Below are 19085 nucleotides of genomic sequence, written 5' to 3'. Positions count from 1 at the left end.
TGAGTGTAAGTCCAGTACAATCGCGGATGGAACTTTGTAACATGCGTGAACTGTATCAGCTGAGCATACAAGTTTGCAAGCCATTAAATCACATGTGCTCATAATAAAAGTAGGTAGGAGTACATCAAATAAACAACAGCTCATCAATGCGGCCTCAAAATCAACCACCATGATAGAGCTGCCGACCGGGTCACTGATAGAGTGATGTCTGATGTGCAATATCAGCTAGGGCCGTACACGTAACGTAACCAGCCAACCAACCAAGTTGACAACGATTTCACTGACCGATCTCCATATCTTCTGAAGATCCCAACCAGGTCGACACACCACACCAGGCGTCGGCGAAAAGTGGCAGTCGGCCAGCAGCAATTAGCTTCTTCTTTGTGAGGCATGGAGAAGAGCAAGGTTCTTGTGGTTGGAGGCACCGGTTACCTCGGCAGGAGGATCGTGAAGGCCAGCCTGGCCCAGGGCCACGAGACCTACGTGATGTTGAGGCCGGAGATCGGCCTCGACATCGACAAGCTGCAGATGCTGCTGTCGTTCAAGGCGCAGGGAGCGCGGCTCCTTGAGGCGTCGCTCGACGACCACCGGAGCCTCGTCGCCGCCGTGAAGCAGGTGGACGTGGTGGTGTCGGCCATGTCCGGGGTTCACTTCCGTAGCCACAACCTCCAGCTGCAGCTCAAGCTGGTGGATGCTATCAAAGAGGCCGGAAATGTTAAGGTAGGCTAACTCACTCAGGGGAATTATAAGTTAGTAGTATGAACTTTTGTCGCTAAAAAATGGTAACTCTCACAATATCCATTTCGAGAGAGAGAGAAACAAAAGGGGGTTTATATGTCGGTTTTTTTTTTAGTTTTTCTTGTCCGGTGTTTTTATATTTTTTCTTATTTCATCCTTTTGTGCTTAAATTCATGATGTTTTAAAAATACATGAATATTAAAAAATAGTAAACATTTTCTAAAATATGCACACAGATTTTAATTTCAGAGAACATTTTTTAGTTTTTCTTGTCCGGTGTTTTTATAGAAAAAGAGGTTTCCATACGCCCCCATTAGTCCCCAAAATAATCGAACCGGGACTAAAGGGGTCTTTAGTCGCGGTTTGGGAGGAGACCCGCGACCAACTATCTGGGCCCAGCGCGCTCGGTCGACAGCTGGCGGACGGGAGGGGCTTTAGTCCCGGTTGGCCTGGCCAACCGGGACTAAAGGTCCTCAGGCTGGCCCGAAGGCCTTTAGTCGCGGTTGGCCAGACCAATCGGGACTAAAGGTTAGTCCTTTAGTCGCGGTTGGCCAGACCAACCGGTACTAAAGGGCCCATCAAACTCCCCACCCCCCCCCCCCCCCCCCCCCCCCCGTGGACCACCTTTTCAGTTTTAGAAAAACCAAAAGAAAATGATGGAAATGTCAAAAAAATAAAATAAAATAAGTTTCTCATGTGATATGTGGTCTAGTTGTTGGGAAAATTAACAAATATGAATTTCGACTTTATTTGCAAAATCTCTCTGGAATTTCTTAAAATGGGCATAACTTTTGCATACGAACTCGGATGAAAAAGTTTTTTATATGAAAAATCATCTACTCGAGAAGTTACATCCGAATTTAACGGGGGAACCCCGTTAAACATTTTCAAAATCCTTTAAAACCTAACAGAAAAAAGATACGGGGCTTTTAAGATCTGGAGAGGCAAAAAAATTCAAACTGTGGTCAAACAATGGTCAAACTAATTATTCTAGAATATTAGTGTTACTAAATAATTATTTCAGTTTTTTTAAATTTTGGTCAAATCTGGTCAAACAGTGGTCAAACAATGGTCAAACTAATTATTCCAGGAATATTAGTGTTACTAAATAATTATTGTTTTTTAAAACAATAGTTTCAAACTCAAACAGTGAAATGTGTCACCTCATGCTCAAGCTAAATTCCTGAGGGTTAATAGAATTGACATCCTACTATTGTCAAGAAAACAACAAGTGCAGACTTGGAAACGAGGGAGAATAGAACCCGGAAGTTAAGCGTGCTTAGGCTGGAGTAGTGAGAGGATGGGTGACCGTCCGGGAAGTTAGATGATTTGGAATGATGAGGGGTGATTAGAGATTAGAGGATAAATTGAGCAGTGATGAGGGGTGGTGATTAGAGATTAGAGGTTAAAATAATTCAGAAATTTGAAAATTAAAAAAAATTAAACAAATTCGCAAAAAAACCAGGTTTAAACCTGCGGAGGAGGCCTTTAGTCCCGGTTAGCCACGAGAACCGGGACTAAAGGACGGGCCTTTAGTCCCGGTTAGCCACAAGAACCGGGGCTAAAGCCTTTAGTCGCGATTCGTAAGAAGCGCGACTAAAGGGGGGGTCTTTAGTCGCGCATATTTAGTCCCGGTTGCACAGCCGGGACTAAAGGCCTTTTTTCTACCAGTGTTGTAACATATAAGGATATTTTTTGAAAATTTTGAGAAATATTGTGAACATTTTAAAATTCCGTTGAACAATTTTAAAATTATCCGAATATTTTTTTAAATAGATAATTTTCTGTAGTTGTGATATGTTTTCCAAAAATAATTGTGACCCTTATGCAAGCAACCAAACTACTAACCCTTTATGTTTACCCTTTGCACGCATATGGCTGGCCTGTCCCAATGGGCCTCCTTAGGAAATTCATGTTGCTAACCAAACACGCAGTAAAAATCTATTTCTTAGCAGTGGTGCCCAAGCAACAAGCCACACCTTAAGATAACCTGGTTCGTTCGCAGAAATCTTGTTAAAAAATCACCTTGCGTATTGAAAATAAGAATAATTAAGAACACGATATGTTGTGATTTTTCTTAATTTGTGTTTTTAACATGATGAAAGCAGCTCGAGTGTAGTCATAATCAATAAGTATACAATTTGGCATGCAGCGTTTCCTACCATCTGAGTTCGGCATGGACCCAGCAAGGATGGGGCATGCTCTTGAACCAGGAAGGGTCACATTTGATGAGAAGATGGAGATAAGAAATGCGATAGAAGAAGCAAACATTGGCCACACTTATATTTCTGCAAACTGCTTTGCTGCTTACTTTGTTCCTAACCTCTGCCAAATGCGTACTCTTCTTCCACCCAAGGAGAGAGTTAATGTATATGGAGATGGCAACGTCAAAGGTAAACATATACAAACATATGTACTTCTAGGTTTTACATATCCTAGTTGTATGATTACTCCTGGGTTTATGCCGCTCCCTTCAAATTTCCACTTGACTATTTAAAGTTATATCGTGCTATGCAGCAATATTTATGGATGAAGATGACATTGCAACGTATACAATCAAGACCATTGATGATCCACGGGCCTTAAACAAGACAGTATACCTAAGACCGCTGGAAAACATCCTTAGTCAAAATGAGCTGATTGCTAAATGGGAAAAGCTTTCAGGAAAGGCTCTTGAGAAAATTCCCATTCCCAGTGCTGAATTCTTGGCTTCAATGGAAGGTAAGAGAAAAACATTTATTGCTTGAGTGTAAAGTATAATATATCTCAGTTTTTTTTCTCAGCTTAGTAGTACCAACATATGGTGGAAGGGCACATCAAATTTCTAGGAAAATAATACCCTTTTTCATGTCATTTTCTTACTAGGCAATGGAATTAATTGTGTCAAAATATTTTTTTAAATACAAAGTTCTGTAGGACAATATTTATCCTTGTGGAGAGTTATCATAGGACATATACAACATAATTATGTTAGACTTCTCCTGAAAGCTTGAGAGACAGAGTGCAGCGTGAGAAGCAGGCCTTCCTCTAGTCAAGGAATTATCTCTTGTCACCTAATTAATATAATATCTTAATAAGTATTTCTATGTATATAAAGCCATATGCCCTGTTCACATGATTTGTAATAAAGAATTGGCGCAATAAATTATTACTAGCTAGAGATAACATTAAAGAATAACTAATTATATAATATACATATATCCCTATTATCGTCCATGAGGATGTGTAAGTCTTCCCTACCATTGTACCCGACCCTCGTATGGAACTACAAATTTAAAATTAAGTGTGTGATTTTCTCCAGCACAATAAGTAAGTATTACCATTTTTTTATTATCTCTCTTTGGAAGCAATTAGATAGTACTAGCTAAATAACCGTGCGTCGCAATGGGGCAACTTTATTCTAGTGGTTCAACATAGGGAAATTTTGCTTTGGTTGAGATTGAGATATGTTGTGGGAAGGGAATCCATAGGAAAAGGTAAGGAAAGTTACAATGTGATTGACATTGTCTACGTATAACTACGTGATTTCTTCCTAGTGGTGATTTATTTGATTTCTGTTTATTAATTCGCAAGGGATTTATTTCCCTATGAACGAGGAGATAGGGGGACGGTTCAGAAAAAATAATAATGAGGCTTATCGCGTGGTTTAAAAAAATCGATATGAGGGAAGCGATGGAAGCGAAACCAGCAAGCTCTCCTTTAATACTAGAGATACGAAAATTAGTTAGACTGGTGAGATGAAAATGTGTTCAGTTAGATATTTAGATTGGTTATGTACAATTTTTTGAATCCATAGAGAACATAGTGATCAAACTTCTTCAAAATAAAATAAAAACCATGCCCATGAAATTAAGTGATTTGTCATGTACATGATCATTAGTTATAATTGAAATCTAATAAATGCAGGAAAACGATTTCGTCCCCTGAAAGTGTATTTTGAAATTGTGTCGCATGTATTCAGCAAGTATTTAGCCTTTCACATTCCAGATTTATTTAAGACCAGGCAAAGAAACAGTTATTTGACCATTTTTAAGAAACTTGCAAAAACCTTTTTCCACTCCAATTGCCACATCACCTATATGTTCTATTCACATACAGGTACGGACCTTGCAAATCAGGTGGGGGTAGGGCATTACCACCACATTTTCTACGAGGGTTGCTTGACAAACTTTGCCATTGGAGACGATGGGGAAGAAGAGGGTTCTCTACTCTACCCAAAGGTTCAGTACACTAGGATGGAAGAGTACATGGAGCGCTATGCATAACTATCTTAGCTCAATGACACCGGCATACGCTACACACCACCTATGTTTGAAGGAAGTTCCATTGATATGCTATTTGTTGGAAATATGCCCTAGAGGCAATAATAAAATACTATATTATTTGCATGTTCGTAATTAATCTTTATATTCTATAACTGCAACGGTTCTTGAATATGAGATCCATTCGCCAGCGTCCAAGAAGAGATCCTCGGTGGTTGCGCCGTCCTCTGCAAGCGCAACCACAAGGTGGAGCACGCTCTGGCGCACATGCGACATCGTCTGGACACGACGAAGCGGAGGTCCTCCCGGAGTTGCTACCAAGGAGGCGGTGGGGTATAGCCGGGTGTAACAGTGGGGATGACGGGATGAGCGCCGTCAGGTTAGGGATGAAGAGGAAGAGTGTCACTGTGGCCGGTGACGATGGAAAGGACAAAAAAATAAAGAAAAAGAGATCAGCTGAATCCCGTCGGAATCTCGCCGGAATTTGGCGGTCGGAGGTCGGCGGGGCTGCGAGGTGTCTGTGGTGGCATGTGGTGGCCACCGGAGGTAAGGAGGGCAGCGCCGGAGTGGATGCGGCCGAGCGGGGCAAGCGGGGGAGTGAGAATGATGGCAAACAAATTGTGGAACTTATATGAAGACAAAATGCACCATATAAATGGGAGCAGCCTATATTAATTGAAAGCTTGACCATGAGCGCTAAGAGCGACTACACGATGCACACAATGTATTGGAGACGTTACTGATACAAGGAAATTAACCCTTATTAATATGATTTTGCTGCCAATTACGAAAGTTGTTTTATGGTGCTGCAACTTATAGTGGTCAATCATTGTACACACTACACACAAAAAGTACTAGAGCATATACAATGGTCTATAGCGTGGTCTTCTCAAAGACAAGGCTACCATTTGCAATAGAGGTGTGTGTGGGCGAGGGGAGAGGGGAAAGACTTGGCAAAATCTTCACTAAATCATTGCTAATTCCAATCAGTTTTTAAGTATAGAAGCTGACACTACCATTGTATTAGAGTTGGCCTTGGAGAAATTCTCATCTAGCTTCAGTCCTGGCTCTACTGCAATGGTAACCGCTACAAGTAGATGTCAGCCATTTCGCGCCGCTCTCTTTCTACACAATAAACGTGAGCAAAGACGGTGACTGCGGCATCACCGGCTTAACACATTAGGGATGGAGCAGGGAGGGATTGGGGCAAGCGCGGAAAGGATGAAGAGAATGGTCTCCTTCACTGCTTTGTGTTTCATCTTGGTCATAAGAAGGTAGGATAGGAAGGAAGGAATCACGAATCTTCCTAGATAAAAGCGTTTGAGAGAGAGATGGGTGAGGTTGAAAAACTGCATAAACTTGTCGCCACATGATTGAAGGAACCTAGGAAGGTCTAAGAGCTGAATATTTCTAAGCCCTTAAGAAACCGTAGGTATTACATCTTAATGCTACCTTTAGCAAATACTATTTGCATGCTTCTAAAATCACGGGGTGATTGAAATTAAGCAATAAAACATGTGAATTAGAGAAGGCACCCCGTACAATGAAGACAAATGTCTTATAATTCTTACTAAGGGATCATCTCCTAGCAAAAAGAAGAGAATCATTATTTTGTTTGCTCTCTCTTTTTCCCCTCACCAATTATCATGTGTGGCATCCCAAAATTAGCGACATGTCTATGCCCTTATAAATGCTTCAAATGATGGCCTCTGGAAGCACTAAGCTTCAGGCAAAGTTTTACTACTTGAAGTACTATAAGTAGACTGCTTAATTTCTTCGCCTTGGTAATCCTATATACCTAAAAGACTCATCCCCACTAAGTTATTTATCTCAAGATGAAAGTATACCACATCACTATACAATTATGTATGGGATGAGGCCCACCTCAACATGCAACCATGCATGGAAAAATATTTTTTATCCTATGATTCCACTTATATTTAATAAATATTTTACAAGTAAGCATAATCAAATATAATAAATTGTATGTATTTTAATTTTGGCTCACATGTTATTTTACAAGTATGCATATTCCGCACAATCAAAAATCTTATTCAAATATATTGCAACTAATTACCGTAACAACGTGCAGGGCATCATCTAGTATATACTACTCGCTAACTAGTAAGTTATGTTACCCTTTGAGATTTCCAACACTGCAATTGCCGATGGAACTTTGTAATATGCGTGAACTGTATCAGCTGAGCTTAATTACAAGTTTGCAAGCCATAAATCACATGTGCTCATAAAGTGAAAGTAGGTACACCAAATAAACGACAGCGCATCAATGCAACCTCAAAATCAATCACCATGATAGAGCTGCCGGGTCACTGATAGAGTGATGTGCAATATCAGCTAGGGCCGTACACGTAATGTCACCACCAACCAACAAGATTGACAACGATTTCACTGACCGATCTCCATATCTGAAGGTCCCAACTAGGTTGACACGCCAGACTTCAGCATAACAGTCCGGGCAGCAATTTGCCTCTAGCTTCTTCTTTGTCAGGCACGGAGAAGAGCAGGGTTCTTGTCGTTGGAGGCACCGGCTACATCGGCAGGAGGATCGTGAAGGCATGCCTAGTTCAGGGCCACGAGACGTACGTCCTGATGAGGCCGGAGATCGGCCTCGATGTCGAGAAGCTCCAGCTGCTGCTGTCGTTCAAGGCGCAGGGAGCGCGGCTCGTGGAGGCGTCGGTGGACGACCACCGGGGCCTCGTCGCCGCCGTGAAGCAGGTGGACGTGGTTGTCTCGGCCATGTCGGGGGTTCACTTCCGTGCCCACAAGCTCCTGCTGCAGCTCAAGCTGGTGGAGGCTATCAAAGAAGCTGGAAACGTCAAGGTAGTCTAATTCAGTCTGGGTGATTACTATATCAGTATATACTACTTATATGCAACTAGCAATACTTAGTGGCGATCTGAACCGTTTGTCTCTATCTTCTTTTCTTGAACACTCAACCGTTTGTCTCTATCCAACAAAAAAATCGGTGCAACTGGACATTTCACTTCTACAACTAAAGTTGCTCGTAACTTTTTGTGCAACAGTAAGTCCAATGGCGGATCTAGAATCTCAGCCTTGGGTATAATTTGGTTTTCGTAATTTGTGAAAAATTATACTATATATAGTATAATTTGGTTTCCGTAATTTGTGAAAAAATATATTAACTTGCTAGGTATTTATTGCTCAGTTCGTAGTCGAATTCTATTTTGCAATTTTGGAGGGGGCGGCATGGCAAACCTCTAGATCGCCCGCCCCTGACTATAAGTCTCAGAAATCACAATGTGAATTTGATCAGACTTAGAAGTAGCAGTTTTTTTTTATTCGATCTAGAACAGCAAGTACGTTTTTTAGAGAATAGCAAATACATTCATGTGTAAATGGTCTACAGTACTTCACAAATGACACCACCGTATTGCCGTGGGTGGCAGATTTTGGATGTCTTCCGGACCTTTTGATGCTCCCAGCAATACATTCACGTCTAGAAGATTTTTTAATAAAGAAGTAGATGTGAGACCCGTGTAAGAACCGAGGTTCGAACCCACGCCGGCTGGGAGGCAGCACTGCCCCCTGACCACTGCGCTGAGAGCTCATCCACAAAAATAAATGATCAACAATTTTTTACAAAATAAAATAAGTTCAATCCCCACGAAAGCTAAAAGAATAAGTTCAGTATCCAGGCCACTGAGGAGCTCTGAGCAGACGGAGAGAGATAATCTGAATTACTGTGTGTTGGTCTTGGCAAAAATAACAAACACCAACCTTCTGTAAAATCAGAGCGCTTGCTTGGATACTTACTGGTAAATATCATCACCTCTATAATTGTTCAGGCATGTTTGTGTAGCTGCTGAGTTGATGTGGGTCGGACGTTGCACATGCATCAACAGCGGCACTAGATCTCACTGTCTCCCTTTTTTGGCTGGTGCATTATTGGAGCTAGCATAGTTAGAAGACTTTCCTTACACGCACAAAAACCACTACTTAGAAGACATCGACTTTTTCTAGAAGCTAGCATTCTTATAATAATACTATAACACCAGAATTTGGTTAAATATTACTCCAAAAATATATACTTTATGTATTACAAAAAAAATTGTCACTGGATCTGTAATAAATATCTCATAAACCATGTACAAAATATAGTAGTTATTTTTCGAGATTTTGTATTAACCAACCAAAATATGCCGTATGTATCCCAACAGAGGAAGCACTAATTAAACTCTGTTCGAGACTACGGCAAGTAGAAACACATCAAATTTTGGAAAACATAAAAATAAACTCCGAGGAGGTCTTGGGATATGAGGAAAGAATTATTGTTGAACAATGGCTTCTTACTTAGTATAGGTAATAGTACTCTGCGCTGGGATACTCAGGATATTTGTTTAGAAAACAAGTTATCCCGTCTGATTATTGAATGTCTCCTAAATTTTTCAAAAAAGTAAGTCAATGACCAAATATAAACAAGTAATTTAGCAAGCAGCTTTGAGAAGATCCTTCAGTATGGTCTCTAAGGCCACTTTTGGTTACCTACATGGTGGTTGGTGTCTCATATCCAAATGGAATTGTTTACTTTTTGTGATGTTTGGTTGCCTGCATAAGACCGTAGCTAGATGTCCATCGTATGCAGAAAAAGCCCCAAAAGGCCATATTAGGATGGCCGTTATTCAAGGCAGGCCTACACACAACATGAAGTAGGGAATTTAAATCATTTCTTGTTGGCCAAGTTGCATCTCTCCCTCTATCTCACAGCTCATGCAAAACACATCCCTAAAACAATCATAAAGGTTATTTAACCCACCAACCCTTATGCAAGCAATCAAACTATTAGCCTTCAGGTTTTTGCATCTGGCTAGCTTGTCCTCAGTGGGACTGACTAGAGAACTGATGATGAGGGTAACCAATAAACCAAACATGCCCTAACTATTTACTTTGTTGTGCAGTGGCTTCTTAGGACTCCATTTCTTTGCAACGGTGCCCAAGCAACAAGCCATCACACCTTAAGACAACCTGCTCCGTGTAGCAACAATAAATCTTACTATAATCTATTATGAATTCAACCGCAAAAAATATATCTATTATGAATTAACAAAAAAATTAACTTAGGAAAATACTATGTGGGAACCTGTCCCACATAATCTTAGGTTGCGGTGCTTCACACCCCTCTCTCACACATGTATGCATGCAAGCAAAAAAGTAATACATGGAAGCATGACATTAGCAGATATTATCTTGGTTTTAATTTTTGTTAAACTTTTATCTCTCAAACCAATAACCTGATTGATGACCCGCTTTCACTGTTGACTTCACCGTGAAAAGATATTTGAAACTAGATCCCGTGTTGATATGTTTTGATATAAAAATTCAGTAACTATCATGTTAATTCCACTTACTTACCATATTATAGCCATTTAGTTATCAGGTATATCATAACTTGGTTTCTAGATTAGTCAAGATCATTATCTCCGCACTATAATCTGGTAAGTAGACAAAGAAAAAAAAAAGTAACCCTATGAAATAATTTGCTAACTCAATATGAATAATCCGGCAAACCATGTACTATAAATGTGGTAACCGGCGGCGACGAAAACAAGAATGCTAACACAAGATCTTGTTTTGAAGCCCCTGCCGAGAATAACTCGTTGGTGAAAATGACTCGCTAATCCGATCAACGGTCTGTGAGATAAATCATTTTAAAAACCAACTTTACCAATTAATGTGATGATGAGGTGCAAAATTCTTACATGCATGTGCTCTCCCCTAGGAATTTCTCCAATAGGACCCCGTTGTTGTGTAAGACTTGTGGGGGGGGGGGGGGGGGGGGGGGGGGCACTTAGTTTTTCCCTTTAAATTAAGAAAATGGTACATTATGATTCTTCTTATGTTTTTCTTAAATTGATCAAAGCATCATTAACTATGAGCTCGCGTGCAGTCATACTAAAAATATAATTTTCATGCAGCGTTTCCTACCATCTGAATTCGGCATGGACCCAGCAAGGATGGGGCATTCCCACTACTAGGGAAAACCTTATGCACAGAACTTTAGCAGTAGCGCTTGTTAAAAAAACGCGCTACTGCTACACAGCAGTAGCGCGCGCGGAATAATTGCGCTGCAGATACATATATAGCAGTAGCGCGTCCCGTTGTAAGGGCGCTACTACTAAAATTCCCACCACTAAACCGATAGGCTACACATAGTAGTAGCGCTCTTTTACAAAACGCGCTGCCGCTAATATTGTTGTAGCAGCGCGTTTATGTGTAAGGCGCTACTGCTAACGAAAAGAAAATAAATTGGAAAACAAGTAGAAAAGTAAATGAAAATGAAAGAAATAGAAAAAGGAAAAAGGAAAAAATAAAATGTAAAGAAAAATAAATGAAAAAAGGGGAAAAAGGAGAAAGGCATAGTAGTAGCGCGTTTCTGAAAACGCGCTGTAGCTAACTTAGCTACCGTTATGTTTCACTTAAACAACTAGCGGTTTCCCTCCCCACCCGGCCACCACTTCTCCCCAAAATCCCTCGCGCCCCACTTCGCCGCCGTCTTCCCGATTCGCCGTCGCCCCACTTCGCCGCCGTCTCCTACTGGCGTGGACGCCCGCAACCTCATCCTCACCGCCGCCGCCCAAGGCCGCCCTCAGCCTCACCGCCGCCGCCCGAGGCCGCCCTCGACCTCACCGTCGCCGCCCTCGACCTCACCGCGGTGGCCCTCGACCTCACCGCCGCCCGAGCCCGCCCTCCCCGCCCCGCCTCCGTCGCCGAGCACCTCACCCCCACCTTCTCTCCCCTCTCTGTAAGCCCCCCACCCCTCCCTCCACCACTCCTCTCTCTCTGCATTTTAGAGCAAAATTAGTAGAGCAAAAGTTAGTTTATAGCAAAAAATTTAGTTTAGAGTAAAAGATGTTAAGTAGTAGATGTTAGAGCAAAAATTAGTTTAGAGCAAAAAATTAGTTTAGAGCAAAGAAATTAGTTAGGGCAGTAGGGTTTAATTAGGGTTATTGTTTTCATAGATGTTTTTTTGAAAGAAAAAAATGAAGAAAATATTGTAGCAGTGCTGCTTGTAGTATATAGTGATACTAGTAGATGTTAATTAGGTTAGGGCAGTAGTGGTACTAGTAGATGTTAATTAGATGTTTTTTAGTTAGGGCAGTAGGGTTTTGCTAGGTTAATTAGGTTAGTAGTGCTGCTAGTAGTAGTGGTACAGTAGGTTAATTAGGTGAAGTTAAATGAATAACCTAAATGAATGAAATTAGTAGCTAACTGATTTTTTTTCCTTTCATCATTATAGAGCACTAAAGTTAACTTAATTTTGTTCTATTAGTAGTTAAATGAATTATCTTCTACACTTAGTTTTTGAATTAGCTTGTGAAATGTGGACATGTATATTTGGACATGTGGTTGCTCGTGTATATTTGGACATGTGTTGCGGTGTCGAAGATGGATATTTGAACACTGTTTCCAGGGAATGAAGCCGAGTAGCCTATATTTTGCCGGAATGTTGATTCATTTCCATTCCGGTAAATTTTAGGTTCTCGATTTGTCCACTTTTTAGCAAAAGTCATGCCGAAATTTTCCGTGAATTTCGGCATGACTTGTGCTACAAACTAGGACATATCGAGTGCCCGGAATTTGCCGCACCGGGAAGGATTCAACGTTCCTGCGAAGCATAGGCCTTTTTTATGTCATTATTCATTTTATTAGGTCTAGAATTAATTGACTAGATTTAATCGTAGGAAATATGGCTAGCAATGATGAAGGACAGGGTTCTGGTGATTGCGACAACGCGTACCTGGCGGCAGACAAATTTTTGAGCCTTGCCGACGATCAACGGATGTTGTTGCTGGGCCCACTGGTCGCATCAGGGACTGAGACCGACATGCAGACCGGTGCTCAGACTGAGACCGGCACTGAGACTAAGACCGGCGCTCAGACTGAGACCGGTGCTGAGACTGACACCGGCATCGAGACCGGAGCTGAGACTGAAACCGGCGTCGAGACTAGTGGAGCCGGTATAGAACCGAAAGCAAAGAGGCAACGGCTTCCTAACAAGCTCAGGACTACTAGACTGATGGTCACGAAGGTGGACGACGGCAATTTTGAGCCAAACGCGCCCGAGGAAGCGCGCGCGTGCTACGGCAATCAAAGGCTGCATCATACGAACAACCGCCACCATCAACAATGAGAAACTACAGAAGATAGATAATATGAGGCCCTCCCTCCTAAAGAAGCTGCACCAGATATTCTTGTTCCCGGGCCAGAATGAAAAGGATTATAAAGATCCAGATAAGGACCCGGCAATGAAGAAGATAAACAAACACGCCATGACCAAGTTTAGCGACGCGTTGGCCGCCTGGAAATCAAGGGTGAAATATCGGATCGTCAACAAAAAGGAACCCTACTCCGAGATTGTAAAGGATTATCCGACAATCACGGAAGAGCACTTTCAAATATTCAAGGCGGCTTGCGAGGCCGAAGCTGCCAAAAAAAGTCGAAGTACATGAAGGGGCTTCAACAGAGGAACTTTGGGTGCCACCACCTCGGAAGCCGTGGTTACGGCGGGAAGAGGTCCATATGGGCCAAGGAGGACGCGGAAGCCGCGAGTCTGGGCATCCCAGACCCCTTGGCGGAGTTCACCGTCCCGCAGGAGCGTGACGTCCTCAGGGCCCGGCACCGTTGGGACCCAGTGAATAAGGTTTTCGAGACGAACGCGATCACGAGGGAGTTCATGAGACTGCTGGTAATTTTAGTTTCTGATCAATTCGACTACACGTTAGTCATATTTGTGAACAATCCTTGTGCCTTTTGCAGAGAGAGCAGCACAGGATTGCGGCCGAAAGTGACTCGCCGTCTGAGGAGTTGGCGAGGCCCAAGTGGGACACTCCATTCAACCGGGCGTTGAACATATTGAAAAGACTCCCGATGGAGACTCGACCGTCGTATGGACGTGTGCACGGTGTCAGAGAGGGTGCCACGTGGAAGAAGTACTACCGTGAGTCCACGGAGGAGAGAAAGGAAAGACGGAGGTTAACTGAAGAAAACATCGACAAGAAGGTTGAGATTGCGGTTGAGAAGAAATCATCTGAGACAGTCACAACAGCGGTAGCTACCGCAAAACAGGTGCTTGTAGATATGTCTACTACCTTGGTTCCCGCCGTTTTCAATTGGAGCAGGCAAAATCCAGAAAAAAAAGTAGCGGACTTTCCCCTTTCTGACTTCTTGGGGAGCAGCTCGACTAGCGTTGCACCAGCACCTGCAGCTGCACCTGCTCCCACACCGCCTCCCGCACCGGCTCCTGCACCTGCTCCCGCACCTGCTCCGGCACCGGACGTGCTCGGCGGTACTTCGTCTTTGGCTGAGCTCGACGCCCTCACGGTATCTGTCACACCGGCCCCCTTCAATAAATGTATAATCTCCCGTTTTCGTTGCCTTTCGGATGTCTCACGTCGCAGACTTTTCTTTGCAGGCCGACGAAACCCCATGCACCATATTGTACACCATCGGCGACCAGAAGGTGGACGTGGGGAAGGCGACGATAATGAAGCCGAAGGAACCATTGTTCCACAGCCGGCCGATCCCCCCCCCCGAACGTCTTCAAGGTTTCCGTGGCCAGTGTCAAACCATGCCACGAGAATTTGCCTCCTCTGGTACTAGTGGGGGATGACGACGAGACCCCGCGGCGGCTTGGTGATTGTTGCAATGGGTGGGTCCTGTTGTGGCCAAAGAGTCTGCTTCGTCTGGAGGCGGCCGGGAGCACACCCACGAGCACGCAGCCTCAGCAAGGTATGAACATCAACATCCCACCTACCCAATTAGCGTCGGCTGTCGTGCTGGGTGATAGCGGAGGGGGTGAGGAAAAGGCTCCATTAGTCGCTGGTGACGTCGCCATAGATGAGGATGAGGATGACGATGACACTCAACAGTATTTCAATACTGGCGCCTACTTAGGGTTTGAGCGTCATGAGTCGGTGCCTGAATTGCCGCCTCAGCAGCCTCCGGTAGTAAAGAAGTCTAGGAAGAGACCGAGGAAAGGCAACAACAAAGCTGCTTCTATGATCCAGCCGCCTCAGCAGCCTCGGGTTCAAGACTGTATAGATATCCCCGGTGCGGCAAAATGGCATATCCCCGGTCAACCAATCGTACCTAAAGATTTAAGGAGACTTCATGACGATGTGCTGCGGATAGAGAAAGGCATCATCGCCTCAAAAAATCCAGGATACCCACTCTACGTGGTTAACGTGCCGCGGCAAAGTTCGTACGTCCACACATGCGCCGCGGACAAGTTCTTCCTTCGATTCGATTACATCTTCGACATGTTTCACTTGAAGAAGCTGGATTTTACGTTTGTCCGCCTTTATGCCTTGCACATGAACTACCTCATCGGGGTTGAGCAGATACCTCATATCCGTGTCGCTGACCCGTACTTCATGCACGAGGGCTTCTTGGGAGTCTGCGCAGAGCACCGTGAATATGCGAGGGAATACATCGCCAATTTCATGCTCGCCAATAAGGACAAGGAGGCGATTATCGTGCCTTATCATCCCCTCTAAGTCATCCGCGCGGATATCCTTCCTTTGATTTCAATCATTCATTTGCACAGTGGAGGCTAATTAATTTGAGGTGTATTTATTTTGCGCAGCGGCGGGCGCGCCGTCCTCATCATCCTCTACCCCCGATACTCCCACGCTCTTTACTTGGAATCGTCGAAGAACATTAACAAAAAGGATTACACCCACATCAAGTCTGTTCTCGACAGTGCTATGTTTTACTACGGCGCACGGGGTGGAGAGGTCAAGGACAAGAAGAAAAGGGACGACAGGCCCGCCTTCAGCCATAAGACCGACTTCTGCTGCATCCAGCAACCGAGTGATTCTCTTAATGATGGACTCTATGTCCTACACCACATGCTGAAGTACAGACGGGATCACCAGAACCTTCGCATGTCACCTAGATCCGGCGATGCCCATATTCTGCAATGGGCAAAGAACTTAGGAGATATCGAGGATCATCGACTTCGAGCTAAGTTCTATCACATCCAGCGCGAACTTGCCCAAATCATCATGAAGGAGGTCGTCGGAAAAACAGGGATGTTCTACGAAGAAGGACAAATGTCACGGGAAGACGTCCGAACACGCGTAGCCGCTCAGCGTCTCGACCTGATGCCTTTCACTAAGCTCGGGGACTATCTCCCTGACTTGGATGGATGGCATGACATGGAGTGATTGTCGATATATGACAATGTGTCCATTTAGTCCATACTTTCTGTATGACGAAACTTTAAGTTATGTACGACGAAACTTTATTTGTGATGTAATTAAACCGTCCTCCTCGACTAGCGACGATCACTCTAGTTAGGGCATTTTGGGTATGATCAACTTTGTTATTTATGCTTATGATATGTTGCTTCTATTTTTGCCAAGTCTGTCTTTTTCTGTTGCTCAACTATATATGTTGCATATCATCGACTCATGTGACGATGCAGGTGCATAGATCATCGATGGCGAAGAAGTGCTACGCCAGGAGTATATATACGACGAGTGGCCGGAGTGTCAGGCCCAGGTGTACCGGTTTCCGGTTTCCGAGTGACAGGCAGTAGTTAGTTTAGGTTCACGCTAATGCGAGAGAGGGATACGAACTCATGTATTGCATAGTTCCGCTCTCACTCAAAGTGATAGCTCTTCTCGCGTATATCATTGTTTAGATGGATGACAATGTAGTTGCAAGTAATCGAGACTTGTATCGCTATTTTCGAGATGATGACGAGAGACCACTTTGTGTTGGATGATGATTATGATGATGACATGATTTGATGAGACTATTTGTATGTATATGCTATGATTACATTTGTATGTGTATGATATGCTAAAGATTATTGTATAAAGCCTATTCAAATACAAAACAAATGCAGAAAAAAACAGAAACTAATAAAACTAGCAGTAGCGAGGGGAGCAAAGTTAGCAGCAGCGCTCCTTTACCAGTAGAGCTTCCTGCTAAAAAGCGCTGCAGATATTAGCAGCAGCGCTCTGCACTAAAACGCGCTACTGCTAGCCATGCATAGCAGTAGCGTGGGACGACAGGCGCTACTGCTACACGTTAGCTGTAGCGCCTTATCGGTAGCGCGTCTTCCCGCGCTACTGATAGGCAAAATACCCGCGCTAATGCTAGGGTTTTCCCTAGTAGTGGCCCTTGAACCAGGAAGGATCACATTTGATGAGAAGATGGAGATAAGAAGGGCGATAGAAGAAGCAAACATTCCCCACACCTATATTTCTGCTAACTGCTTTGCAGCTTACTTTGGTCCTAACCTCGGTCAAATGCGTACCCTACTTCCACCCAAAGAGAAAGTTCACGTATATGGGGATGGCAACATCAAAGTTGAACCAATGTATACATTACTAGATGTAGCATTATTTATCCTAGTTGTATGACTCCTAGGCGTATCTGGCTCTCTTGAGATTTCTACGTCTGAATATGTGGTCATACAAACTATGTAGGGATATTCATGGACGAAGATGATGTTGCAACATACACAATCAAGTCCATTGATGATCCACGGGCCTTGAACAAGACAATGTACCTAAGACCGCCAGAAAACATCCTTAGTCAAAATGAGCTGATTGCTAAATGGGAAAAACTCTCAGGAAAGGTTCTTGAGAAAAATCCCATTCAGAGTGATGAATTCTTGGCGTCAATGAAAGGTAAGAAAACAAACATATATTGGTTGGGCATGAAGTATTGTAAACTCAGCTTTAGTAGTATGGTGAAAGGGCCACATATAATTTCCCAGGAAAATATCGACATCTTCTTTCCAGGACATGGAATTAACTGTGTGAAAATAAGTTTTCAAATAGTTGCATAGAATGGTTTATCCTGGTACTACAGAATATGTTAAACTTCTTTTCAAAATGTGAGGGGGTGAGTGAGAAATTTTGCTTCTTTTTATCTAGGACTTATCTCTTCCCGCCTAATATTTTTGAGCTATTTGCCGCCTCATTAACGAAGTCACGTAGGTGATCACTTTGATTATAATCAGGTGCAAATTATATATATGTGAGAAATATGCTTCCCTCCACAAGCGATTCTGTTAATTTTAGTGTGTTGTGCGTAATTAGTAATTATATAATCTTTCACATTATACATTATTTAAGACCAGCTAGATAACTTATTATTTGAAACCATCATTTCCATAAAAAAAACTTGCAAAACCTAGTTTCGCCCCAATTATCATACCTATTGGCCTACTCATGCAGGTACGGACCTTACTAATCAAGTTGGGGTAGGGCATTTCTACCACATTTTCTATGAGGGTTGCTTGACAAACTTTGACATCAAAGACAATGAGGAAGAAGAAGCTTCTCTACTCTACCCAGATGTTCGGTACCCCAGGATGGATGAGTACATGAAACGCTATTTGTAACAAAAAACATTATGAACCTGAACTATATTCATGTAAGCTCAACAACAACACATGCTAAAGAATAAACAACATCTATGCTTGGAGAGAGATTTACTAATACGTTACTCAACTAGGGCATAGTTATTCAAGTTATAATAAAGTCAAATTATGTGTTATGTACCGTCTATAGGTTCCATGGAGATGTCTAGAATAAAAAAAGAGTTCAATGTAAACTGAAATGAAGACTCCATCAGTTTGAAATAATTGGGATTATATTTCTTGTAACTTTGAACTTATAAAATATTTCTTATTGGTTTTGGATTTGCTGTAATAGACTTCTAAATTATTTGGATTGTACACCAATGAAAATTAGCTTTCAAGATACACGTTGTATATGATTCCTATCTGGGAAGGAGGAGGAGCCCTCCCCGTCGCTCGCGAATGTGCGGGTGCCTCATGCATTACCTCAGCCGCAACGGTGGCAACACGTTGTTAGGGAGCACCCTGATAGCGGCCGACGCGTGGCGTCGGACGTCACGCCTGACTGGGTCCTCATGGACCCCGACCTCACGTGGGCCTGGCCTGAGGACTGGTCGAGCACCACCGCGGAGACGTCCGAGCGGTGCCGGTGCCGCCTCAGCGACCATCTCGTCAAGATTGTGGTGGACGAGTCTCTGCACATTGCCGCCCTCGTCGTTGGCAAG

The 19085-nt window shown here is 43.2% G+C and overlaps 2 protein-coding genes and 1 long non-coding RNA gene across 3 annotated transcripts; all 3 read left to right on the top strand.

Moving 5' to 3' along the window:
• Positions 1-273: 273 nt before the first annotated feature.
• On the top strand, positions 274-5175 carry LOC109785845 (isoflavone reductase homolog). Its single transcript, XM_020344436.4, has 4 exons — positions 274-720; positions 2891-3131; positions 3256-3459; positions 4837-5175. Exons 1-4 carry the CDS (start codon positions 391-393, stop codon positions 5001-5003), a joined length of 942 nt encoding a protein of 313 aa, XP_020200025.1. The 5' UTR covers positions 274-390; the 3' UTR covers positions 5004-5175.
• A 190-nt stretch (positions 5176-5365) lies between these two features.
• Positions 5366-18402, top strand: LOC109785841 (isoflavone reductase homolog). The gene is made up of 6 exons (XM_020344433.4): positions 5366-5379; positions 7457-7841; positions 10955-11001; positions 17167-17363; positions 17483-17683; positions 18236-18402. The coding sequence occupies exons 1-6, from the start codon at positions 5366-5368 to the stop codon at positions 18400-18402; spliced, it is 1011 nt and encodes a 336-aa protein (XP_020200022.1).
• On the top strand, positions 11778-16866 carry LOC141041521 (uncharacterized). The gene is made up of 2 exons (XR_012201721.1): positions 11778-14768; positions 16468-16866. It is a non-coding gene; the product is annotated as an uncharacterized lncRNA (long non-coding RNA).
• Positions 18403-19085: the final 683 nt, after the last annotated feature.

Source organism: Aegilops tauschii, chromosome 2 (assembly GCF_002575655.3).
Source record: "Aegilops tauschii subsp. strangulata cultivar AL8/78 chromosome 2, Aet v6.0, whole genome shotgun sequence".
In the NCBI taxonomy this organism is placed as follows: Eukaryota; Viridiplantae; Streptophyta; class Magnoliopsida; order Poales; family Poaceae; genus Aegilops; species Aegilops tauschii.
The sequence above is the reverse complement of the archived record's forward strand: the minus strand, read 5'-3'. Positions and strand labels throughout refer to the sequence as shown.

What these genes read in the sequence shown, in the direction of transcription:
- LOC109785845 (XM_020344436.4), top strand. Translation starts at nt 391, where the DNA reads ATGGAGAAGAGCAAGGTTCTTGTGGTTGGAGGCACCGGTTACCTCGGC. An exon ending in AAGAGGCCGGAAATGTTAAG is followed by an intron (nt 721 to 2,890) that starts GTAGGCTAACTC and finishes TTTGGCATGCAG; the next exon opens with CGTTTCCTACCATCTGAGTT. An exon ending in ATTCTTGGCTTCAATGGAAG is followed by an intron (nt 3,460 to 4,836) that starts GTAAGAGAAAAA and finishes ATTCACATACAG; the next exon opens with GTACGGACCTTGCAAATCAG.
- LOC109785841 (XM_020344433.4), top strand. An exon ending in AAGAAGCTGGAAACGTCAAG is followed by an intron (nt 7,842 to 10,954) that starts GTAGTCTAATTC and finishes ATTTTCATGCAG; the next exon opens with CGTTTCCTACCATCTGAATT. An exon ending in GGATGGCAACATCAAAGTTG is followed by an intron (nt 17,364 to 17,482) that starts AACCAATGTATA and finishes ACTATGTAGGGA; the next exon opens with TATTCATGGACGAAGATGAT.